General features: G+C 41.0%; 1 protein-coding gene across 1 annotated transcript in view; it reads right to left on the bottom strand.

The window, feature by feature from the left end:
* Positions 1–26,965, bottom strand: part of USP13 (ubiquitin specific peptidase 13) — a 115,109-nt gene that overhangs the window by 53,029 nt on the left and 35,115 nt on the right. The window contains exons 4-8 of the mRNA XM_040480830.1: positions 17,344–17,465; positions 11,544–11,686; positions 9,786–9,970; positions 2,552–2,646; positions 1,039–1,226 (exon numbers count right to left, since the gene is read on the bottom strand). Coding sequence (XP_040336764.1) covers positions 1,039–1,226; positions 2,552–2,646; positions 9,786–9,970; positions 11,544–11,686; positions 17,344–17,465 — 733 coding nt within the window. The remainder of the gene's footprint in view (positions 1–1,038; positions 1,227–2,551; positions 2,647–9,785; positions 9,971–11,543; positions 11,687–17,343; positions 17,466–26,965) is intronic.

The following is a 26,965-nucleotide window of genomic DNA, read 5'->3' as shown; positions in this document are numbered from 1 at the left end:
AGAAACCTACCCACTCTGGAATACACTAGAGATAATATTCTTTTTCTTTAATTTTTATAATTTTTAATTATTTGGTGGGGGGGGGAGTGGGAGTTAGACGATCCAAAATAGGCTCTGTGCACTGAGAGCCCAATGTGGGGCTTGAACTCACGAGCTATGACATCATGACCTCAGCCAAAGTCAGATGCTTAAGGAACTGAGCCACCCAGGCACCCCAAAGATGTTCTAAACACCCACGAGTGCACAGCCACACTCCCAGTCTGTGCAGCGACCCATCTAAGCCCAGCCGAGGGAAGAAAAGGGCCACAGACACAGCTGCTCTCCCTCTCCATGTGGGAGGAAGAAGGCAGCCCCATACACACACAGTTAGGAAGCACCCTACATCAGTGGCTCCCAATTATCTATGGTGAAGGGCCAGCTGTTTTATCTCAACTCATACAGGTGACGCCTTTAAAAAATATAATAAAAGAAAAAATGAAACACCTCTCATAAAGCATGACAATGTCAAATTGCTACAAAAACTTCTAAATCCTCACTCAGTTTCCATAGTTATCACAGATCCCTATCCAGCAGTCCTAGGACCAGTGCCAGTCTGTGAACCACATTCTGAGTAGCAAAAAAATGAAAAGCTTAAATCCGCCAAGAAACTCCACTCACCAGGAGGGCAACACTGATCAAACCGATCACTGAATCTCTCCTAGAGCATCTATAGGAAGGAATGTGGCAGGCTTCCATGAAGATTGATGATTAATATTTTCTTGGCATAGAGGGTGATTGATGGTCTAAAAATGGAAGCCATTATTAATATGACAAACCCCTGTGAGTTTCTCAGTTACAAAGCTCTCCTAATCTCACCTGATTCCCGTCACACTTGACAAGTGTTCTCACCCAGCTCCAGTGCAAGAAGTCACACCATGAGGATGTGGTGAAATGTCCTGCAGCTGAGGAAGACAGGGTCCCCGGCACATGCTGAGTGGACTGGACGTGGAGTGGATGAAGGGCAGCGCTGTGCGCACAGGTCTGCAGGGGGACACTTACGCTCTCTGGAATTCTGGGATGCTGAAGATGGCCTGCATGACCGAACTGAGATAGCAGCTGTTGCCCAGGTTCTTGAGACCCGTGTACCCGGGGCCATACATGGGCTTCAGCTTCGTCCCCGTCTCCTGGATCACTTCCCACTCGCTGACCCGCGGCTTGATGTCATTGTCCCGAAGCCCGTTCTCTGTCTGGGGCAAAGTCAATGAAGGAAACCAACCTTACTTGTAATTATCACCGAAATATCATGTCCCAAGAGTTATTTCTAACAGCAGTGGATGTTTCTGTCCCTTTATTCCTCCAGCTAAGCAGAAAAATAACCTAATTAAAGAGACTGAGGTAGTGATAGCTGCACAAAAATGTCAACACGCTCAATGCCACAGAACCACATGCTTAAAAACAGTTAAAATGGTAAATTTTATGTTACGTATGTCTCTCCACAGTAAAAAAGAAACACATCTTTAAAAGATTAAAAAATGAAAGACAGGGGGCACCTGAGTGGCTCAGTCAGTTAAGCGTCTGACTCTTGATTTCAGCTCAGGTCATAATCTCACAGTTCATGAGTTCAAGCTCCGTATCAGGCTCCGTGCTGACACTGCTGAGCCTGCTTGGGATTCTCTCTCTCTCCCTCTCTCTCTCCCCCTCCCCCACCCATGCTCATGCGCTCTCTCTCTCTCAAAAATAAATAAACTTAAAAAATTTTTTAAATGAACGAGACTGAGGAAAGGAGATAAGAGGAGGAAGAAAGACAAATAGGAACTGAAAGAAAGAAGCAAGTGGAGTGACTTCAAGGGAAGAGACAATACAATACTTCAAACAGAAAGGCAAGAAAGCTGGAGAGGAAAGCGAAGGAAAATCATGGGCCTCAGGAGTGCCCTGAAATAAGAGGGGGGTTTAAGAAGAGCACAGAAAGTAAACTAGAAGGTGACATGAATGAGGATGAGGAGACAGGGGAGGAGAGCCTGAGGACAGGGAGGCGGGCTGGGAGGGAAGGGCCACAACAGAGCACGCACACTCAAACAGCTCCTCACAGGGACAAACATTACATAGGCATGATATCGGCTTGAAAACACAATATTAAATGAAGCAAAGCTTTTCCCATCAACAGTATGTTGGCTTGTTCTTTCCACCCCCGAGCTCTGCTTCCCTTCCTGAAATTAATTAAAGTGATGTCGGTCACAGATCATTTTAAAGGTCATCTTCCCGTACCTTCTCGCTTCAGCGAACAAGGAGTGATTCATGCAACTCTCCATCAGAGGAGACAGAAATTTTGCAAATAAACTCCAACTAAAACAAATGGTACTTGAGGAGGTGCCTCTTTTATTATACCATTAAAAAAATATTCTAAGCTGGTAACCAAAAGAAAATGTTAATGAATTAAATCCAAGAAGTAAATGCACACATTAAAACCGAAAACCTATAGAAGCAAGATTCCTGTTACAGGAATTACATATTAAATAAACCAAATGGTTCCCTCCCTGCAAGGAGGGAACACAGACAAAGTCGACCTTCTTACCCCGTGCATATGAAGCATATCAATTCCAAAATGCGCTAAGTGCTTGGCCAAATGAGGATCCAAAACAGGTTCCTCTTCTTGAAAAGAATAAACATCTAGAGGGTGAGGAGAAAACAAGGAATGAGATTTTTAACCAAGCTGTTCAATATTCAACATGTATTTATTGAGCTCCCTCTATGCACCAGGCTTGGACATATCAATGAATAAAGTCAAAAGAAACCCCTCCTGAGTTTACACTCAAGTGGAGAAAGGAAAGATGATAAACAAGGAACATAATAAAGATAGATTTTGTAATTATTCCCATATATCAAGTCTTTTGACATTTCAAGAAGTAATTTTTTAAAAAGGATTTCTGGGGCGCCTGGGTGGCTCAGTCGGTTAAGCGTCCGACTTCAGCTCAGGTCAGGATCTCACAGTTCGTGAGTTCGAGCCCCGCATGGGGCTCTGCGCTGATAGCTCGAAGCCTGAAGCCTGCTTCATATTTTTCCATCTCCCTCTCTCTCTGCCCCTCCCCCACTTGCTCTCTGTCTCTCTCTCAAAAATAAACAAACATTAAAAAATTAATTTAAAAAATGATAAAATAAAAAAAGGATTTCTGAAACAAAAAAATTAAAAAGCAGCATCTAAAGTTAAAATAACTGAAATTAAACAAATGTAAATGCCTAACAATTGATTGCCACGGCGGGGGGAGGCTGGGAGGGAACAAAGGGAACGCACAGGCCCTGGGGAGCAGCCGAATGGCTGGGGTGAGGTTTTAAGTCCAAGACAAAACAAAATTCTGCCTGTGGAATCCTCTATGGTCTCAGACCCACCAGCTCACCAACTTCCACCTCCCACCTGCCCCTTCATCCCTTCTTTCCAATGTTAGTGTCCACACCCCACATGGCTGGCGAGAGATTTAGTGAAGACTGTTCAGTACTTCCCAAATGCGTCCACCTCATAGCACACACAGAAAATGAGGATGCATGTGGCACAGCAGGGTAACTCAGGAGGTTCCAGCCATCCCAGGCCCGGTCCCTGGGCACCAGAGCCTGAGGGATTAGCATCTTGGCCTTCTTGGCAAATAACCCCAAAAGCTTTCCAAACTACTGTCTTCGGTGTCCTGACACAGCAGTGCAATTGTGGGAGAGGGAACAGATATCTTCAGGCCCATTTTGCAGGTGAGGAGAATAGGCTCATATGGTTAAATAATTGGCCTCAAACCCCACATGCGGCTCAGAACCCAGGTATCCTGACCCCCCCCCCCAGTACTTTTTTCTCTGTGCCATTCTATATCCTTAGATCTCTCAGGAGACTCAGAGACTTGGTGAAGCATCATCACAAGCCCTTAACAGGAATGAAGAGTCAAAAATCACAATTTCTTGGGGTGCCTGGGTGGCTCAGTCATTTAAGCACCCAACTTCGGCTCAGGTCATGATTTCATGGTTCATGGGTTCGAGTCCCATGTCGGGCTCTGTGCTAACAGCTCAGAGCCTGGAGCCTGCTTTGGATTCTATGTCTCCCTCTCTCTCTTTCCCTCCCCCACTCATACTCTGTCCCTATCTCAAAAATAAATAAACATTAAAAAAAATTTTTTTTAAAAGATAGCATTCTCTAGGACAGGAAAAGACAGACTGTCCAAAGAGGTCCCTCCTCTTTGGAACATCACAGGGAGAATAAATAAATACACACACACACACACACACACACACACACACACACACACACACAGAAACTATGGTAACCTTCTGACCCATGTGGAGACTCATGGCCACCAAAGGAATTCAGTCTTTCTATTATTAATAGATTAAATGTTGTATAGCTTTCTCTGCTATCCCTCTTCCTCTAGGGACCCATTTTAACTTGTAGGTAGGCAGCCTTCATTTATATTCTTTCTTTAGTACAACTCCATGTTCTCAAAAGCAAAACAAAGGACAAAATCCCCAGCCCAATCAAGAAAAACATCCCCCTCAAAAGAAAGAAAGAAACAAAGAAATACTTCCCCAAAAGTTTAAATACTAAAAACACCAACAAAAATCTTTAAACTAATAATTTGAAACAAATATATAAATAATATTTTTTAATCTATGGCAAGTAACAAAAAAATGCCACTCAAATACTAGCTGGGAGGTGAAAATGACATTCCCTAGGCACTTTCACTTTGGTTATTATTAACTAATGAAACAGTTTTGAAGACTTAAAGAGTTTAAGACTCTAATTATTTGAACTTTATTAGAAAATAATAAAATTGCCAGAACTGAACTGATGGCATTGGCTTAGGATTTTGAAATAAGTGAACATCACACAGTACTCTATAGTTCTTGTTAGGCTCATGCCATAATGAGAAATTAATGTTTCCTACCTCCAGTCATTAACTGCTCCAAAGATTTGGTCAGACATGATAGTTATTTTTTACCACAATGATAAAAACAGTTCTGTGAGTAACATACAAGAAATCTAAAAAGGAACTGTGACCCTTTTGGCAATCATGAAGAATTTATAAATGACATGAGACATGTAGTCATAGAAAAAAAAAATGTGAAATGGACTCAGGAAAGACCATCCTGAGATGTACTGAGTTGGCACAGGGGTTGGTGGGACAGGCTATTTCACAGCTGCTGTGGGCATCTCCAGAAGCTTCTCCTGCAGCCACCAAGGCATTATAGCTTCTTCTTAGGTAAACTAGTTTCACAACAGAAGAACAAAACACCCTCTCCTGCCTCTGTCCTTCCTCAGCCCCTTCCTACCAAGAACCTCATCCTTGCTTTGCCAAATCAATGTCTCCTCCCACAGAGGAAAGTTTTGTATTTGTTTGTTTGTACAGTGATCTGTTTCTTGGTTTGTCACTGTACCCATGGAAACCCAGAATGGAATTTAATACGGGGCCCATTTTTACTACCCATGCCACCACAATGGCCTAGCTTGCATGGTCCAGGCTTCTTGGAAGAACTAATTCTAGGTTGTGACCTCAAGGTGAGTAGGAGTTTCTCACTGAACAGGTATATCCTTATTGGGGAGAAGGAAACCAGATGATCAGATCACATTGCCATTAAATACTTGAGTCCGCAACCTGCTTGGATTCCACGTGCACTAAGCAATATTCTAAATATAAGTCAGCTCCCCACAGGGAAGGAATGTACTGGTCAAGCCAACATAAACATCCCACTTACAGGCAGTTGTGGTTCTCACTATAAACTAAAAAATAAACACTTTCTTGTGAGTTGAATTAGCCTGGATGAACCCAGCGAATATGGAAATGGGACCCTTGGCAGTGGTACCTTCACCAGGAGGTGGCCACCATAGACAGGGGGCACCATACCCTCCTAGGCCTCAATGTCCACAAGGCTCATCATCAGACATTAAGGCAAACTTCAGGTATGTTTTCATTAATTTATTTGACTTTAAAATAAATGAGTTATAGTTAGCAATCTATTAAACAGACTTAAAAGAAACTAAAATTGATACATCCGTAAACTAATATGATAATTAGACTAAAAATAATCATTGTGCAACACTGCATGAGGCAAGCAGAAATCAAACCCTGATCTTTCTTCAAAAAGTGAACATTATTGCAGGTGAATCAATTCAAGAACCCTCATCACAAGCTATATGATCTACATCGCTGGTTGTCTTATGCCTTCTATGATAGAAACAGAAGTACTTATTCAAATGTTCTCAATTACATGAGAGGAAAAACCCTGAAAGTTGTCCCTCCTCTACGAAAAAAAACAGGGGAACCCATGTGCCTCAGTCAGTTAAGCGTCTAACTCTTGATTTGGGCCCAGGTCATCATCTCCTGGTTAGTGACATTGAGTCCCGAGTAGGGCTCTATGCTGACAGCACAGAGCCTGCTTGGAATCTCTCTCTCTCTCTCTCTCTCTCTCTCTCTCTCTCTCTCTGCCCCTCCACCACTTGCATGTGCAGGCACGCATTCTCTCTCAAACATTTTAAAAAAAACAAAACAAAACCAAAAAAAGCACTTAACTGTGGCAGATAATGAATTAATATTCTTAGAAGCTAAAGAGTTTTTTTAAACAAATAAGGAACACCTACACATACACTACTAGAAAATCAACCAACAAAATTCACAAATAGAACTACAAACGGCCAAAATTACTATGAAAAATGTTTAGCCTTACTAGTAATGCAAAAGAAAACAAGATACAAGATTAGCAAAGGTTTTTAAAAAAAATTTTTTTTCAACGTTTATTTATTTTTGGGACAGAGAGAGACAGAGCATGAATGGGCGAGGGGCAGAGAGAGAGGGAGACACAGAATCGGAAACAGGCTCCAGGCTCTGAGCCATCAGCCCAGAGCCCGACACAGGGCTCGAACTCATGAACCGTGAGATCGTGACCTGGTTGAAGTCACACGCTTAACCAACTGCGCCACCCAGGCGCCCCATAGCAAAGGTTTTTAAAAGTTGTGAATACTTGGGGCACCTGGGTGGCTCAGTTGGTAAAGCGTCTGACTTCAGCTCAGGTCACAATCTCACGGTTCATGAGTTCAAGCCCCATGACAGGCTCTCAGCTGTCAGCGCAGAGCCTGCTTGGGATCCTCTGTCCTCCTCTCTTTCTGCCCCTCTCCTGCTTGCTCTCTCTCTCTCAAAAATAAACAAACATTTAAAAGAAATTGTGAATACTGAAAGTTGTCAAAGATTGGCTAAAATGAGTATTCTCATACCCTGCTGAGAAGTAAATTACTATGACTGTTTAAAAGAAATTCAGCAATTGAAAATGTAAAAGGATCAATCCTTGTCCATAAGAATTTATCCTAAATATATCATTAGACAAACATCCAAAGATTTCCATATATGTAAGGATACTCATCAGAATAGCAAAAAAATTATAACAACTCATAGGAGAATAGTGAAATAATTTATGGAACTATCATAGAATATTTATTGAAGAATATTTAATAACATGGAATATATACATATTTAATGTTAAATAGAGGAAAATAAGGAATAAAATTTTATACACTATGATTCCATTTTTGTGAAAATGTGGGGCAGGGGTTGAGGGTGCTGTTGAGTGTTGTGTAAGAATTGATCAAGGCCTTGGGGCACCTGGGTGGCTGAGTCAGTTAAGCTTCTAACTCTTGATCTTGGCTCAGGTCATGATCTCACAGTTCATGGGCTTGAGCCCCGCATCTGGCTCTGCACTGACAGCACTGAGCCTACTTGGAATTCTCTCTCTCTTCCCTCTCTCTCTGCCCCTCCCCGACTTGTGCACTCGTGTTCTCTCCCAAATAGATAAAATTTCTAAAAATGTTAATTAAAAAATTTTAAAGAAAGAATTTATCAAGGCCTTAAAACATGGAAAAAAAACTAAAAGGAAATACCCAAATTGTTAGAAGTGATTTGCCAAATGGTATTACTAGTGATTTTTATTTACTTCTCTAAGCTTTTCTGTTTTCTAAATATGTTACACTAAATATCTGCTTCTGGTCTAATCAAGGGGCAAATATAAAACATTCCTTCCTCAAGCTGTAAGGAAAAAAGCTTTAGATGTACTCTAAATCATAGTTTGAAAGTAAGTGTCATGCGGAAACAAGGCTTCTGGAAATTTAAAGATGCACAGAGAACCGAATTAACCCCTGCCTTTATTACTAGCATACATTTAAATAGAATTTAATTATTTAAATACTTACATACCAGTTGGTTTATTTAACAAAAGTATTTGGGCATACCATGTGTAAGATTTCATACAGAACCCAAAGATGAGTAAGACAGAGCTTTGCCCTAAAACAACTGAAATTTGAGAACTAAGCCATGTATACAAATAGTTGTAGTCTTAGGTTGTTCCAAGAACTGGACTTCTAATAACTGGTCTTATCAAAGCACTACAAAAAACAACATAGAAAGAAGACACATCCAAATTATTCTCCCCTTGCAATTTTGCCCATTAGAATTCCTACATTATAAACCCTTCCCTCTGTAGCCCCCTAAAAGGACAATGATGGTTGCCTCATACAGCAGTCATTCAACATAGGGAAGACTTGTAAGAAACTTGCTGTAACCCCCAACCCAAGTTCAGGTCCTGAATTTCTTCTTCAGATCCTAGAACTCTTAGGATTCAACCTGGCTTGTGGAGAGGTTTATCCATTTGCGGGAGGAAGGTTTGGGACCAGGAATTGGGACTTTTGCAGCTACTTATCTCTAATGAGTTAGACATTAGTCCACTAACTGTGGAAGCAGGAAAATAATCCAAAATGTGAATCAAAAGGTCTTGACATGACTAAACTGTCAGCCCTCAATTATAAAACAAATGAAAAACAAAACCTGTTTGATGGAAAAGGCATGGTAGACAAGAAGTATGCCACATTTGGTGAAAACACCCTAACCAATTAACTCTGAAGCAGGCTAACTCAGTCCTAGAAAGAGAACAGAAGAAAAGACAAATGTCTTTGTACGTCTCTTAAAAAAAATCATCTTACCTTAAAATGAAGAAGAAACAGAGACTAAAGCTTGGAAAGATGAAGAAGACTGACCTAGCTGTTGGTCCAGATCTATGCTTAGTAAACGTTTTCAATGACACTTACATGATGGATTCTAATGGCCATTGCCCAGTATTTAAGTTTCTTGTTATTGTTCCTGATATGATTTCCCTTTTCCATCACAAAATGGTAGATGGAATTAACTAAACAAACGTGGCTAAAAAGTAACACTTGAGAGCATACAGTGTGAGAGCATAAAGACAGCCAACTCTGAAGCTGACAGTACAAGCAGGAACCAAATCCAACCCTTTTGCTGCCAGCTGATGTCACACAACAGCCTTTAAAACCCCTCTTCTCCATAATGAACCCATTTGTTCCTGAAACGATACTAACCCCTAATGAATTCTAGGGCTTCCCTCTACTATGGTTTGATTATCCCTGTTCACTTCACAGGTCTTGGTTCCTACCCCTGTCCTCTTAACCAAGAGATATACAAAAAGATAATAATAAGAGTGAACAGTAGCAACTAACTTTTATTAAGGCCTTAACTGTATGAACTGGGCTAAATACTTTATACACATTAGCCTCCCTCCCCTATGAGGGAGATGCCCTGATCATCCTCAAGATGAGGAACTTGAAGCTGAGAAGTATTTGAAAACTTGCCCAAGACCTCACAGCTAGTACGAAGCAGAATCAAGATTCAAACGTGGGCTATGTCATGGCCTCCACCCTCCACCCTCCACCCTGGGAATGAAGGCACTGGTTAAATGAAGACGGAGCCACTGCAAGTTCCCCAGGTCAGTAAAGGCACACTCACCTGCCCCGTCAGGAGTGATGGTTCCCAGTTTCACAGCCAGAGGGTATCCCATGTCTCTGTAATGCTCCAGCGCGTGGCCATTGCCCCCGGAGCTGTCAAAGAACCATTTCCCACACAGCACGGAGCCATCGGTCAGATTCAACCAGAGGTTTTCCCGAAGGTCACACCTGGCACACTTCCAACCACTGAAAAAGTCATTGAAGAGCAGTTGGTATGGCCAGAACTCAGAGCATAGTTAGAAAATTAACATCTAAGAAAACAGAGTGTCTCAAGCTGGGGGTCACAGGAAACGGTCAGTGGACAACAGAAACCAGTGCTTCTTTCCTCCTTTTCTCCCTTCAAAATATTGTCACCCCTCTCAGAGCAGCAGGACCAATCAGTACCGTTGTCTCCACAATGGGTTTTAGAAAACTGACACAGAACCTGAGGTTGGGAGGGGAGGTCATTTCCTTAAAATTCCGACGTGAGGGACACTAATAAATAATACGTAAATCTAAGATACTAAGGATCCCATGTATACAAACATGTAAAGTTCTAAAGCATTAGCCACACTTAATAAAACTAGTTTAAACAAATGCTACTACACAGTAAATCTGTATTAAGTAGAAAGAATGTCAACTTCACTGAAGGTTAAGTGTCGGGTATGTGCTAGGTATCTTCCAGAAGTTTGATCTCCTAATTCTAATAAACACCATTGTCAAAGGGAGAAACTGAGGCCCAGAAGTAGTCTGTCTTCCCCTAAGACCACACAGAATGGGAATTCAGTACAGGCAGGATTCAACAAGACTAGACACCCTCCTAATCCATCCACTCTTTGTCTCGAGTACCTGCCTCTGAAACACAACAGACCTGATAGGAGATGCTAATGTAGACCAAAGAACATTCCAGCCAAAAATGAGACAACCAAAGACTTTTATAAGTTGGGGTCCCCTAGAAGCAGACTCTGAAACAAAGATCTGAATGTAAATAGCTTGTTTAGGAGGTGATCCCAAGAAGTACTGTAAGAACATAAGACTGGAAAGGTTGGGAAGTCAGTCCAGGCATGTCAACAAGATGACCATCATGGGCAACTGGGGCTCAGTCCAGTTGGGGAACTCCAGGAGATAGGCCCACTCAAGGGGTAAGGGTCCAGGGTATTTATCCATCCACTCCACAGCCACTGGTTGAGGGTTTGAGGGCTGTTCCAGGAGGATAGGAAGGAACATTAACTCTGTGGCATTTCTTTCTAATTTTTTTAATTTTTTTTAATGTTCATTTTTGAGAGAGACAGAGACAGAGCATGAGCAGGGGAGGGGCAGAGAGACAGGGAGACACAGAATCCAAAGCAGGCTCTAGGCTCTGAGCTGTCAGCACAGAGCCTGACATGGGGCTCATACCCACAAACCACAAGATCATGACCTGAGCCGAAGTTGGATGCTTAACCACCTGAGCCACCCAGGCGCCCCAACTCTGTGGCATTTCTAACTGACACATGGCCAGGCCTACCTAGCCTCAAGCAGCCAGAGAAAGCCCTCAAGCAAAGAGTTGCAGGTACCTGCCACTGGAAACCTAGGGGTGGGATGGGCTCAGGGGTATGGGCTAGACATGTTCAGAATCCACAAAGGTAAAGATATTTTTGGAAAGAATTTTGAGCTTATTTTTAATCAAAGGCATCTGGTAAAATATGTGTAACTGCTAATTCAGAGAAAAGGTAGAAAAGTAAATATTCCTTTGCCCAGTTTTAAGGGGTAAAGTTCCATTTCACCAGCTGATGCTCACCTTGGAGGAATCCTGACTCCATTGTCCAACTGGGTAAGGTTATTGGCATATTTGGATACTGGCAATTCATTTTCCCATGTGTCTGGGTCCTGCTTTCTATATGGAGATTTTGAGCTGAGAACTGCATCACAAGCAATTGTTACCTGTAAGACAAACCCAGGTATCATATGTAAAAACAGTTTGAGAGAACATCAACTTCTAGAAAAGAAATTTAAAACTTTATTAATAAATACAGGCTAATCCAAGAAAATTCAAACAGCAGTTGCCATAAAAGCAAGATCCTAGTTAGCTAGTTCCAGCACTTTCTCCATCAATCTAGCTAGGTTTAATCCCTAACCTGGAGTGTGCAATATTATTGATAATGACACAAGATAGCAAGAAACCAAATCCAGTTTGTAAACCCAAGCACAGGAGTCAGATTTAACGATTTCTTAGCAAGCTGAGTGAAAAGTATACGGCGAACAATTTACAAGAGTGACATTAGCTACAGGAATGCCTAGGATTTACCCAACTGGTGTGTTTTCCTCCTAACAAATATACACCCAGATATCCAATATCCTCAACTCATCACACAATGGCATGTGGTCAAGGGCATTTGAATGGAATGCAAGCAGCACAGCTCCATTTCTTAATCTGGTGCAAATGTGACCCTGGATGGGGACAGGCCTAGGTGTCTCTGTGCCAGATCAGTCGACATCATGAGCAAATCTGTGATGTCCAGCTTGGCACCAACTGACCACAGGGGAAGGGGATGCAAATTCTCTGCTTTCTCCCAAACCGTTATGATCCTGGACATATGCCTTATCACCACATTTGCCATTTACTTAATGCTATAAAAACTATCTCTAGCTGTCTTTAAAAACATATTCTGGTGGGAATGTAAAATAGTACAGCCACTTTGGCAAACAGTTTGGCAGCTCCTCAAATGGTTAAATATACCTAGGCATCAGATGGTTAAACAGAGTTACCATATAACCTAGCATTCAACTCCTAGGTATGTATTCTAGATAAATGAAAATATGTACCCATACAAAGACTATTGTACACATATGTCACAGAAGTATTATTTATAACATCCAAAAAGCAGAAACAACCCAAATTCCTGTTAATGATAAGTGGATAAATAAAATATCATATGTGTCTACACACTGGAAATTCAATAATGAAAAAGAATGAAGTCCTGATACATGCTACAACATGAGTGAATCTTGAAAATATATGTAAGGTTTAAAAAAGGCCAGCCACAAAGAACTATGTACATCGTATGATTCCATTTATATGAAACGTCCAGAACAGGCAGTTCCACAGAGACAGAAAGTAGATTAGTAATTGCCAGAGGCTGGGAGGGATGACAGGTTGAGGGGTGATGGCTGCGGGCTAATGAAAATATCCTACAATGAGATAGTGGCGATGAATGCCCAACTCTGAATATAATAAAAGCCACTGAATGGTTTTAATGGGTTTTTTTTCAATTTAGGTTTGTATTCTACATCACTAAGATCCCACACAATTAGCTGAACTTCATGCAGAGTATTTTCCCCTGGGTGGCCCTAGAATTCATTAAGAGACAAGGAAGGAAGTTCCCTCAGCTGCCATCCACCCCCACCCAAACCATGAGCAATTCCTATCACTCCTACATGCAAACTCTATTTGGAACCTTCCTCTTCTCAACTTCAACCACACTCCTCTTGTCCCAGCCACTAAGACAGCTCACCCAGACGGCTACACAGCAGCCTCCTTGCAGTTTCCTTTCTCCTACTCCTGCCCCTCTTCTGCACAGCAGCCAGAGCGGTCTGCTGTGAACATCAAATCCTATCCTTCTGTGGCATAAAACTGCAAGGTACTACCAAGTGATGACACAGTCAGGAATAAGGAAGAGGTCTCTGCCTTCAAAAAAACTCATACTCCGGGGCGCCTAGGTGGCTCAGTTGGTTAAGCGTCCGACTCTTGATTCCGGCTCACAGTTCCTGAGATCGAGTCTCACATCAGGCTCTGTGCTGACAGCATGGAGCCTGCTTGGGATTCTCTCCCTCTCTCTCTGCCCCTCCCTGACTCATATGGGCTTGCTCTCTCTCTCACTCTCATTCTCTCTCTCTCTCTCTCAAAATAAATAAACATTTTTTTTAAAAAAAGCTTATACTCCATTACACGTCAGGCATCCATAAATATATCTAAACCTATTAAAGAGCTATTCCTGGGGCACCTGGTGGCCATGTCAGTTAAGCGTCAGACTTTGGCTCAGGTCATGATCTCATGGTTCGTGAGTTCAAACCCCACATTGGGCTCTGTGCTGACAGCTCAGAGCCTGGAGCCTACTTCCGATTCTGCATCTCCCCCCCTCCCCCCCTCATGCTCTGTCTCTCTCTGTCTTTCTCTGTCTCTCTCTCCCTCAAAAATAAACATTAAAGAAAAAATTTAAGAGATATTCCCATTCATCTCTCACTACAAACACTTTTATACATACAATTAGTCTTTTCTTTCAATTATCAAAATTCATCTCCCACTTCATTCCAGGAATGACCCTAGAAAACAGGGCTGAGGTCACCATAAACCCCCTTCCTGATTCTATGGGTTTGGACTGCCTTAACACTTCTGTGCTGCCTTAGCACTTCTAACTACACATCCGAATCTTTTTAGTCTGGTCTGTTATTACAATCTCTTTGTTGCTTCAATGACTACCTCAATCCCTTCCCTGTCCTCCTCTGAATCTTCTCCACCCCATTAGATCTTTTTAAAGTGCTCTGGTTTGCAATGCACAATAATGTTGACCAAGATTTGACTATATTCTCTCTTTTCTTTGAATACGCTTCTTGGTGACATTCAACAAAATTTCCTTAAACTTCTGGGCCACTATAAAATACTGATCTAGTGTTTTCAGAGTATCATCTGAAATCACTTAGTGACCGTTTGTATGGATCACAGCTGAAGATCAGAATCCATTATCCTGTAATTATACTATGAATTATCTTTCTCTGGTTCCCTGGATTTGTTGTCCAGAGTGAAGAGAAAGAACGTGATACTAGTCCTGGCTCCATCCCAGGTCTCCATAGGCTTCAAATTCAGTAGTGTTCTGGAACTGTCAAACTGCCTTACAAAATTGATTGTTAAATTTTAAGAAATTCTGCAAGACGGTTCTTAAGCACAGCCATTAGTTTTGTAATTAAATTACAAAAACTTACAATTAAGTAAAATACATTTTTAAAAGGTAACAAATATTCAAAACCCTTCACTTCCTGTTCTACTATAACTTCCGATCTTCCGTGTGCTCTTGAGGTTATTTACATCTACGTTACGTGACTGGTGGAAATTCTGTTTAATGGTGTGCTACTGCGCGTTCTCTTCTCAACACTGCATTCAGAGACATCATGTTAGCCTGAAATCAGCCATGGTGGGAATATTTACACCATGGAAATCATCAAACACTACAAAGCAGGGCTTTTCCCCCAGGGAGCTGGTTGCTAAATATTTACAAGCACACCACTGCTTGAGTTCCTGGTATCTAAAATGCGGCATTAGATTTCAGGCTGTAAGATCCCTACTGAGCTTCAAATGCTATGTGTCTGTGAACTCTGCATCACTGAGAGGTGGTTTAACTGTCCGGGACCATCCAAGGAGTTCCTATCTTAAACGCAATTTTTTCTGTGCTGAGAAGCTCAAAAGATGAAGCAAGAGTCATCTGGTTGGTGATTTTGAGCTCAATAATGTTTGTAATTTAAAAGCTTAAAAAGAGAATATCAAACACCAAATATGTAGCAGAAGCATAAAAAGAAAATACAGGAGCTAGGTTTAAATAAATAAATAAATAAATCCTATTATATAAATAAATAAATCCTATTATTTTACCATCAGATAAATACAGGTGTTTACTTCAATCTCTCCACCCCAACTTCCAAATAATCCTCCCTCTCCCCTTTTTTAAAAATTCTTTTTAAGTATTTCTTAATTCTAAAAGATTCTGTGTTAAAAATTATAACATTTATTGCTGGATTCAGATTCCTATGACACTTCAATTTTAACTAAAAGTATTCACACTTCAAATTATATTGTGAATACAGGAATAATTAAAAAACACTTAAAGGCTCTTTCATCAACTTTTTTCACACAGACTTTTCCTTCTTAAGTGAGTGAGATCAAAGTATATTGTGAATATAAGAATAATTAAAAAACACTTAAAGGCTCTTTCATCAACTTTTATCACACAGACTTTTCCTTCATAAGTGAGCGAGAGAAAAACTATTTCTCATGACATTTATTCACAATGTGCTTCTTTCTTTCTTTTCCAACAGCAGATATAAGAGTTTTATTAAACAAGGGCAGGCAGTAAGTACTCTCAGTATCATGGAGATACAAGCTTTAGTATATAATTTCAGGTAATGGGACGAGGTAAGACCATTTTGCCCACTCATATTTTATCCTTGGTAACAGCCACATGAGTCAACACAGGGAACTGGAGAAAGGAGAGGTAATTTAATTCTCTGTGCACTGCTAAACACTTTGCACTTAGCACTAAAAAGGATAGGTCACATATAATAATTAAAGGAAAGAACTACAATAGGTAAATACACAACATTTTCATTTCTGTGGTCTTGTATTTAGGGATAAAGTAGGTCAGGGGCAAAAGAGGTTGTATGGTAGAAACCTGGTCCCTAATGACATGGGAACCCCAAGCACAAACACCCTCCCCCTCCTGGCAGAGGCAAGTGAGCAGGTGGCTGTGGACACAGAGTCACACAATGTCCTGAAGATTCCGGGACCTAAACACCTGGCTTTTGTTCTGGAGTGTGAGGAGGGGAAAAAAAAGAACTAGCATACCTAAACTCAACTGACCCTGACCCCACTACTACTGGTGGCCAGGCTCTGACAATTCAGGGTATGCACAGATTGGAAAAGAGGAAAAGAAAGGGAAGAGAACAAAGCAGAGAAGGATGGAGTGAGGGAGACGATACAGGAAAGAACAGGAAACACAGTTGTGTCCTTGTAGGAGCTCCACGCCCCTTCACAGCCTCAAACTAAAACAGAACCTGGCTTCCTCACAACTGCTCAGGAAGATGAAAGTCGTTCCACAAAAAAAAAAAAAACAAAAAACAAAAAACAAAAAAACAAGAGAAGGGAAGAGAAAAGAAATCCACCACTAAATCTAAATGTTAAAACCTAGAAAGTAATCTTAGTCCTCATGAGGAACAAAACTTTCAAGGAGTCTCACATTACCACAGAGCTCCCGCAGACTTGTGATTTGTAAACGTTTGGTTATTTTTATAATCGTGTTGCGGTTGTTTTGGCAGAGAAGTCCTTATTTCTCCCCCAAACAAAATCTCACACAGAGGGCTAACATGCAGAAGATATAAAAATACAGCCACTCCTCTCATGAGAAGACACCCCTCTCCAGCAGCCCCTGCATATCTCAGGGGCACAGTGTGAAAATCTAAGCAACAGACTGTGAACTACAAGCAGCAAGACGCCAGCTCGCCTGGCGGAGGCCAGCCCACCATGGTGGGGAGACAGGGGACCAGCTCACGGAGCAGGAGTGGGGAGCCAGGCCACCTGGGGGGAGGCCAACCCAATGTTTGTACAGCACCGGAAGTAACGCACAGCAAAGGGTATCTGACCCAACACTACTGAAACCTCACCCTGCAAGACCCTTTCACAGAGAAGAAGCAGTATGCTCATGATCGTGCTCATTCTCCTCTTCTCTCATTCAACCCTCCTTCCCCACCTCCACATGCACACACACCGCACACGCACACACACCTGACACAGAGAGTCACGCGTATCTAGCTAGCAGCCGTGCACACTCACTGACCAGGGCTGGTAACTCCTCAATATTTGGTAGTGCTATTTCATAGTGGTCTGGGAATATAACAAGTTTGGCTTCATCTTCATATTCATAATCGTCGCTATTTAAATCGTCATCAGTATCTAGATCTGAGGAGAAAACAAAAACAAAGAACAAGAAGTGAAGAGAAAACATTCTACACCAAGGCAGCACTCACTGGGAAAGCCAGAAATCCACAGCAGTGACAAACAAAGGTCATGACATTTACGATTCCCTCCTCTGACAACCATCCATCTGCCCCAAACCAGGAGTAAATGTAGGTCTACCATCTTTCCTAAGTTGTGAATACTTACTAATAAGTGACACATGTATAAAGACTGAGTCCTATCATACAGCTTTACAATTAAAATAGATACATGTGCTAGATATTCAATTCTTAAAGATTTTTAAAGGAATAAATTGTTAATTATGATTTGCCGGGTACCAGGCTCCTGATTGCATAAGAATGGGTTGGAATGTCTTTCGTAACACTGTAAGATGGAAGAAAGCACAGGATTTCAGAAGTGATAACCCAAGGTTCGATCCCAGCTCCAAAATTTAATGTAACTTTGAGCAAGTCACAAACTCTCTAAACCTTAGTTTCCTCACGTGTAGAATGGAGATAACAGCTCTTACCTCACACAGTTTATACAAGGGTATGTAAGAAATTGTAGACAAGAGATCAGGCACATAACGGGTAGTCAATGAATGAGGGCTATTTTTTAAAAATAAAATGTCAACCTCCCTCTCTCTGTCTCCGTCTCTCTCTCTGTCCCCTTCCCCCTCTAGGAGTTATTAAAATACTGCATTGTAAACCAGAGGGGAAAACTCCATAATATAACTAGTCCTGTTGTCCTCAGGCTGTGCAGAATTTCCAGTAAGAAAACTGAGCTCCTCTAGCCTGTTATTTATCAAGTCATCACCTATCTGCTTGGCTAATCTCTGCTAAAGGTTAGGTGAAGGCTCAAGGAAATGTCTTGTCACAGTATTTCCTTGGACATTTCAGCCTTACATTCACATGGATGCCAGGATCCCAGATCATGTTTGTATATTTAGATGTTTGGAACTATGGTGACAAAGAGCGATTGAGCCATATTCCACTCACACCACACATAAACAGGTACACAAACATGGGTCTATAGATAGGAAGAAGTTATTTTCCCAGACGAAGCAGCTGCCTGAGAACCAAAGGATCTAGGTTCTGTTATTACCTTCTTGTTTGCCTCCAATCACAAACTTAGTATCTTTTTGTATACAGTGCTGCTCCTGAATTCTCAAAAGGAAGGCAGTGTTAAGCGGAAAATGAGATACAGGGAAACACAGTCTCAATAATTTTTAATAAAAGGTCCAAATACTAAGAATCAGAAATATCAAAATAACCAACATTATAAGATAGCTATAAGAGTTCAAGTTGACAAAAAGCAATGTCAAAGATGATTCTAAGAATTTAAGAAGTCACTAAAGGCATTATTTGCTAGATGGAATGATGCCCAATTCATGAATTATTTAATAAAAGCAATTAGATCTTCAAATTTTTTTAAAGTCACTAAAGGCATTTATTTAAAGGAAATGATTCACAGACATTCTACATGTAATAAAAATTTGGATGCCCCAATATCTATAATTTTAAAAATTAGAACCTAAATGTTCAATGAGAATGGTGTTGAACCCAACAGAATATTATTTAAATATTTATTTAGACTATGTAGAAACATGGAAATATTTATCCTATGGCAATATTAAAAATACAAAATTCATCTTCATGGTAATGACAGCTTTGTAAAAGTTATGCCCACAGACAAGCAATAGAAGGAAACCTGAACAAATGAAAACAGTGTGTGGGCTTTTTTCTATTCTTTTTAATCTTTATTATATCTTTTATGACAATTTTAAGGAACCAAAGTACAACCCTTTTGTTTTTGTGTACATATTTGGCTCATATAACATATTATCTAAGTGCCTCTTGTCCACAGAAAACACACTCACTGAATGCTAAGTCAAATCTTACCTGGCCAAACACAATGACAAACTAAGTCCAAAAAAAAATCCTGCTCTGTCATTTACTAACTATGTAATCCTGGGCAAATTCTTTCCAAGTTCATTTTCCTCAGGAGCAAGCTATGAATAATGTTATGTACCCCCAAAACATTGTTGAAAAGATTAAACAAGATAAGGTTCTAAGGCATCTCATATAGGATCTGGCAGGTATTAGGGGCTCCACAGATAGCAGCCGCCATAATCACCATCAACACCTTCTCTACATTCCTGACAACCAACATAATCAAAAGTACCTCCCCTTCCCTTTGGTTAACCAGCTGCAAAGCAATCCTGAAATAAGTTTCAGAAAGACCATGACATCACGTGGGGATCCTTCTATGAAATCTCAGTATAGAGAAGATATGAACTTCAAATGCTTCCAGACTGTAAGCTGCCACAGCAGGAAACCAGTCTTATTCACTTTACATACCCCCAGCCCCGGCACAGTACCCAGCACATAGCACACACTCAGTAAATGTCTGTGAAAGGAGACTCCAGGAAGTTAAAGACCCCAATACGCTACGGACAACAGCTAAGCAAGAGCATCAGAAGGGTAGTTGTGGGTTCGGGGTTTATTTAATTGGTAATTGATATGTGTTTAATAATAAGCAAAACTGCTGTTGTGCAAAAAGCAGAACCTTACTGGGCTTTTTTTTTCTTCTTCTAAGTAGGCTTCACGCCCAATGCAGAGCCTAAACTCATGACCCTGAGAGAGCAAGACCTGAGCTGAGATCGAGTCAGACACTTAACTGACTGAGCCACCCAGGTAACCCCTTTGCTGAGCTTCTTTACACTTAGAGTTGTTTTTATTTTTTTTTTTAACGTTTATTTATTTTTTGAGAGAAACAGTATGAGTCGGGGAGGGTGAGAGAGAGAAGGAGACACAGAATCTAAAGCAGGCTCCAGGCTCTGAGCTGTCAGCACAGAGCCCGACACAGGGCTTGAACTTACAGACTGTGAGACCGTGACCTGAGTCCAAGTCGGACACTTAACCGACTGAGCCACCCAGGTGTCCCTGTTTTTATTTTTAATTCAATGGGATGGAAGGGGACATGATCTTTCCCAAACATTTTTATCCAAATGAGAGAAGAGTCAGCAGAAGTAACTTACACTCTGATTTTAAGGGACGAATCTACGGTTTCTCCTAAATATATATGACCCCACAGTCCTAAGTATAAATCTACAATTTCCAAATTTCTCTAATTAGAGTCTTACCACTCCCCAAAATATCTGGTTGAGGAACCTACAGAGAAATTATACCCTAAGGACCAGTAGGACTAGGACCCCCACCCAACCTCTCCCAGCAGGTACAGGTACTTTCCACTACGGCTATTAACTGGCAATACCTGGATGGTCTCTTTTTCTAAATCTAAAAATAAATAAATAAATAAATAAATAAATAAATAAATAAATAAATAAATAAATAAATAGAATTAGTCTTTATTTTATTTATTTTTTGAGAGAGAGAGACAGAGAGAGAGCATGAGCACATAAGTAGAGGAGGGATAGAAAGAGGAGAGAGAGAATCCCAAGCAGCCTCCACACTCAGCACAGAGCCCAATGCAGGGCTTGGTCTCACAAACCTGGAGACCATGACTTAAGGCTGAAATCAATGCTTAACTGACTGAACCACCTGCACCCCTTAAAAAAATTTTTTTAATATCTTTTCCCAATTCTACTTCAATGATCCTCTCAGATCCCTGGGAGAAGTGGCTGGGACCATAGCCATTTCCAAGAAGTGACTTGCCTAAGCTGGCAAGAAGCACCATGGAAGAAAAGATCCCTGTATCAGACCAGGGCTCTGACGCCCAGCTCAGAGTTCTCCCAGCCTGACCAGATTAACTAGTTTGTACCCTACAGGTGAGCAGTTTGGCTGCTCTAGTGCTGTGAGATCTGCACTAGGTGGGGGAAATCTCCTTGAACACAGACCCTGTTCTGGGACCTACTTCAGAAGGAAATGGCAAAATGGAGTTCACTAGAGCCTTCTGGCCGTTACAGGTACAGTTGAACAGGCCCACTCCTAGAATTTTTCACAAACGCTCTGTTTTCAACCTACTTCTCATCAAGTAGGAATGCTAGGGCTAAAACCAAAAAGGTGGAAATTCAAGCTCTCTGAGGTTTAGTGACGGTTCTTCAATGTCCCAGACTTCAGACACAAAAGAACTTGACTCATTTACTCCTACTTGTGAAAGTGGTGGGAAAGAGGGGAAGTCAATAAAAATGTGAATATTTAACACTATTTATGACATACCAAAGATATGCATTAAATGTACTAGCAAGTATTTACACATTTATACACATTTGTAGCTTGACTTTAAAAAAGTATGTAAGATGAGGCCAGAACCACATCATGAGTCCTGGAGTATTCTTTGAAGATCCTGGACCCTTCTCTCCTTCCCCCCTTCTCTCCTTCCATCTCATAAAACAGTAAGTTTTGAATCAGCTTAGCCCAAAAATTCACAATCTCTCATACTGTTGTAAGTTATCTTTTAAAAGACAATCTAATAGCATCCCTCTCTAGCTTAAAAACATTAACACAGAGCTACCCACTTTCTCAGTACACAGCAGCGTAAAGCATCCCAATGATTTTTGCACAGCAGCCCTAAGCCAAAAGAAATGCCTAAGGGCTCTGTTTATTTAGTAGTTAGGTCCAAACAACTTAATAAATATTTGTGTTCTAATGATTTAGTAACCATTTGAAAAAATATACATAAATTGAAAGAAATGTTTTATTTCACTCTTAACCACAATCCCTTATGTGTGCACCTGTTGGGCACTGCACAACTTCTTGAGTCAGATGTTAACGCTGCCTCCCTCATTTTCTGTTCCACATTTATCTTCACATGGTACCTGCCTTTTGTCATAGAAACCACCGAAAAATCAGCTTCACAAAGAGGTGAAGTCACTGAAAGGACTATAGGATACTCAAATAGTAAAACTACAGCAAGTTAATAGGTCATGCAATGTTGTGCTCGCTTCAGCAGCACATATACTAAAATAGGTCATGCAATGTTCAAGTACCACTGTCGTTTCCTTGAAGAGTTAAAAATATCTTGTGGTGCACCTGTGAACTCACTGTAGCACCCTAGGGTGCCTCAGAGTACAATTTGGAAACTAAGTGTTGATGGTTCCCAACTGCCTATAGGTAAAAATTCTAAAAGCATGATACATGTCTATACTATTGCTGTGAAAAATATAAAATATATATAAAAATGTGCAAACAGAAAATACTGTTTGTCTCTGGGGACAGTAATCAAGTAACTACGAGACAGAGAAGCAAGAATAACTTCCTTTTCATTATACAGCCCCTCATAACTTTTCAATTTTAAGCTATGTCCAAAAAACATTGTTCTAAAAATGTCTTTTAAACCCTAAATATAAAAAGTAAAAATTTAAGTGATTCAAAAATTAGTAATTGTCACTGTTGATTTAAAAAATAAAAAAAAATACACCAGCTAAAGCTAGAGCTGAGGCAAGGATCCTTAACTGTGACTTCGCCTGAATGGACATCAAGGTAATCGGGAAGACTGACTTGAATGTTGAAGGGCAAGATGGTGCTCAGGAGACTTAGATAAGCCATTCAGCACCAGCTAATGGCCTCAGTTTCCCTTATAAAATCTGGAGTCATAAATGAATGATTATAATGCCACCGTTAGGCCAGTGGAAAAGGAATTGGTCACCAAGTCATGAAGCGACTGGGGTACAAGAGGCTTTGATGAGAACGCGTGAGTCAGCTGCATCTATTTTATGAGGGGAAGAGGAGCATCAGGATGACATTTCGATAGCAATGGAAAAGTGCTTTCCAGTCACAGAAACAAAGAGACTATATAAGAGAGTTCTGCGTTCTCTTCCTCTCCAAGAAGAGACAACCCAACATCCCTTTTAGGTAAGGAGTCTGTGGCAGAGGCTACCAGCTGCCTCCCAGTAGTCACTCTCCCCTGCGTCTTTAGTAACAGACTTTACTCAATGATGCCAGCTAATAAATTTTACGTACTCTCCAGTCTCCTGTACAACACATGGTACAGCCACGTGACCAAGTTCTGACCAGAGAGGTGTAAACAGAAGTGTTGCTTAGGGATCTGTGAGAAGGCTGACAAAAGTAACGACCATGAAGAGACCATGAAGTTAGACTCACAGGCCAGGATGGAGGGTGAAGCAGAAATATGGGAAGGGTCTAGATCCTGATGAACATGAGGGCATCCCATTAGCCTAGACTTGATACTTCCCTACATCCTCTACATGAGAGAGAAATATACATCTACTTTATTTAAAGTCACCAATATTTTAAGTTTTCTGTTCCATACACCAGATCTAAGCCTAATGTGGTCCTTCACTGAAATTAATGCACAGGCCACATCAACTTGAAAACAGCTGTGATCAGTGTAACAAGAGAAAAGTCACTGCTATCAGGGGACATGAAGCATCATATCAAGGGAGCTATAAAGGTGGGCTTGCAAAACCAAATTCTTACTCAGATGAAGTAACTAACTTCATTTGTGAAGCACCGGGGTAACAAACAATAGAGAGAAACAGGGCCTGGGCAAGCCCTAAAATACCAATGACGTTCGAATTTAAAATTTTTTTTTAAACCCGGTACAGTCCAAATAGAATATCTTTGCTGGACTGTGAGTTTTAGGGATATTCTGTGGTTTCCTGAGATATGGAATATTGAGTGAACACAGACCACAGTCTATAGAAATGGATCGACTGGAATGAAATGGTAGGTTAGCATTCCCCAATGAAAGAGGTCCACACACTATAATGCACAAAACCTCAGTGCTTACTTTTGGCTTAATTCTTAAAATAGCTAAGGGGCACCTGGGTGGCTCAGTTGGTTAAGCATCCAACTTCAGCCTAGGTCATGCCCTCGTTCCCGATTCCAAGCCCCAAATCGAGCTCTGTGCTGACAGCTCAGAGCCTAGACCCTGTTTCAGATTCTGTCTCCCTCTCTCTCTCTCTCTCTCTCTCTCTCTGCCCCTCCCCCACTCACTCTCATTCTCCCTCTCTCTCTCTCTCTCTCTCTCAAAAATAAATAAAACATTAAAAAATGTTAAATTTAAAATAGCTATTTTACCATATCCTCTACCACCAAAATGATCACTAGAGAAATCAAACTGCAAGGTCTTTCAGGCAAAAGACACAAAGACTAAATCACTAGAGAAATCAAACTGCAAGGTCTTTCAGGCAAAAGACACAAAGACTAAATCACTAGAGAAATCAAACTGCAAGGTCTTTCAGGCAAAAGACACAAAGACTAAATCACTAGAGAAATCAAACTGCAAGGTCTTTCAGGCAAAAGACACAAGGTCTTTCAGGCAAAAGACACAAAGACAGGAAGTCAGCTAACATCTTCATTCAATCAAGAAAATAATGAGGGGCACCTGGGTGGCGCAGTCGGTTAAGCGTCCGACTTCAGCCAGGTCACGATCTCGCGGTCCGTCAGTTCGAGCCCCGCGTCAGGCTCTGGGCTGATGGCTCAGAGCCTGGAGCCTGTTTCCGATTCTGTGTCTCCCTCTCTCTCTGCCCCTCCCCCGTTCATGCTCTGTCTCTCTCTGTCCCAAAAATAAATAAACATTGAAAAAAAAATTTAAAAAAAAAAGAAAAGAATGAAAAATAACAACAGTTATCAAAAATGTTTAATTATTTCCACCTCTAAGAATGCCACGCTGATATCTTTTTTTTTTTTTCAACGTTTATTTATTTTTGGGACAGAGAGAGACAGAGCATGAACGGGGGAGGGACAGAGAGAGAGGGAGACACAGAATCGGAAACAGGCTCCAGGCTCTGACCCATCAGCCCAGAGCCTGACGCGGGGTTCGAACTCACGGACCGCGAGATCGTGACCTGGCTGAAGTCGGACGCTTAACCGACTGCGCCACCCAGGCGCCCCACGCTGATATCATTTAATTCAGAAGTTACATTATCTCTGCAAGCCAATTTGACAATAAATTTCATATTAAAAAAAAAGTTACATTATCTCTACTAGTAGAAGGGGGCCTGCAGCTAATAACCAAAGCATCAGAATGCATACAATCATTTCAGCTTTGAGGCCCATTCTGAGCTGGTTTGGGGTTAGTTGGTTGATTTGGGCTGTGGTCCAAAGACCATAGAGAGGTGGGAAAGATTGGTCAGGCTGGAAAAGCCAACAACAGATAAGCCTCATAAAGTAAACCACTACTGAAAATCAGGACAGAAGACTGCAGCATGAGCTCAGTGTAGAGTCACAGAGAATCAAGGCAGGAAGGACACTCAGCTCCATGACTGTTTCCAATGGATTTCCTTTCCAAATAATTAATGTGTCTCTTCATTACAACAGTAGCACATGTTTGTTATAGAAAACCTTTAAATACAGATAAGCAAAAAGAAGAAAATAAAAATCACCTCAATCCCTCCACGGGAAAAGAGCTACTATTAACAATCTGGAATATATTTTGCCAGATTTTTCTGGACTCTCAGTTATATATGTATACGTGTATGTATATACCCACACATGCATGTACACACACATACATATATGTACACACATGCATACACCCATACACACATATACACACATGTGCATATATTGTATAGATTTTTTTACCAAAATGAAATCATAACATGCAAACAATTTTTAAATTTCTTTCAAACAATAATCCTAGGCATTTAGGGATATAAACTTGCTTGTTCAAAAATGATCTAACCACTTTTTCTTCTGGCAAAAACATATCAGAAGCTTAACGTGAAAAATTATCATGATTATAGGATATAGAAATTAATGCTCATTAGCATGAATAAAACTGGCTCTTCTAAATGAGGGAAAAGAAAATCACTGCTAGGCACATACCACAGTAATCATTGTGGCAGGCAAGATCCCATGACAGATGATAAAATTAGTGCACAAAACTGGGGCGCCTGGGTGGTTCAGTCGGTTGAGCATCCGACTTCGGCTCAGGTCATGATCTCGCAGTTCATGAGTTCGAGCCCCGCGTCAGACTCTGTGCTGACAGCTCTGAGCCTGGAGCCTGCTTCAGATTCTGTGTCCCCCTCTCTCTCCGCCCCACCCCTGCTTGTGCTCTGTCTCTCTCTGCCTTTCAAAAATGAATAAACATAAAAAAAATTTTTTTTAATTAGCGTGCAAAACTTTGAAGAGAAACAAGATACCAGCATAGTCTCAAAGTATTACTCCCAAGCTATTTATTAATTACACTGAATCTTCACAGTGGAGAAACCCAGCAGACACACCACCTTAAAAAGGGATCAAGGTTAACAGCACCAATACAAAGACACCTCAGCATCACATGCCCCCAATATCATGCACTGAGGAGGGCGCATCACCTCTGTGGTGTTCTTGCCAAAAATGCAACACTTCAGACTTATAAGGAAACAGACAAAACCAAATTGAGGACAATTCTACAAAAATAACTGGCCAATACTCTTCAAAAGTGTCACAATTATTAAAGACACACAAAAAAAGACTGGGGAACTATCAAAGATTAGACAGGACTAAGGAAACATGACAACTAAATACAACATGGGATCCCAGGAAGGAAGGAAGGAAGGAAGGAAGGAAGGAAGGAAGGAAGGAAGGAAG

The sequence above is a fragment of the Herpailurus yagouaroundi genome, unplaced genomic scaffold (assembly GCF_014898765.1).
Source record: "Herpailurus yagouaroundi ecotype Mexico unplaced genomic scaffold, PumYag 159, whole genome shotgun sequence".
NCBI lineage: Eukaryota > Metazoa > Chordata > Mammalia > Carnivora > Felidae > Herpailurus > Herpailurus yagouaroundi.
This window is presented reverse-complemented; position numbering and strand designations above follow the sequence as displayed.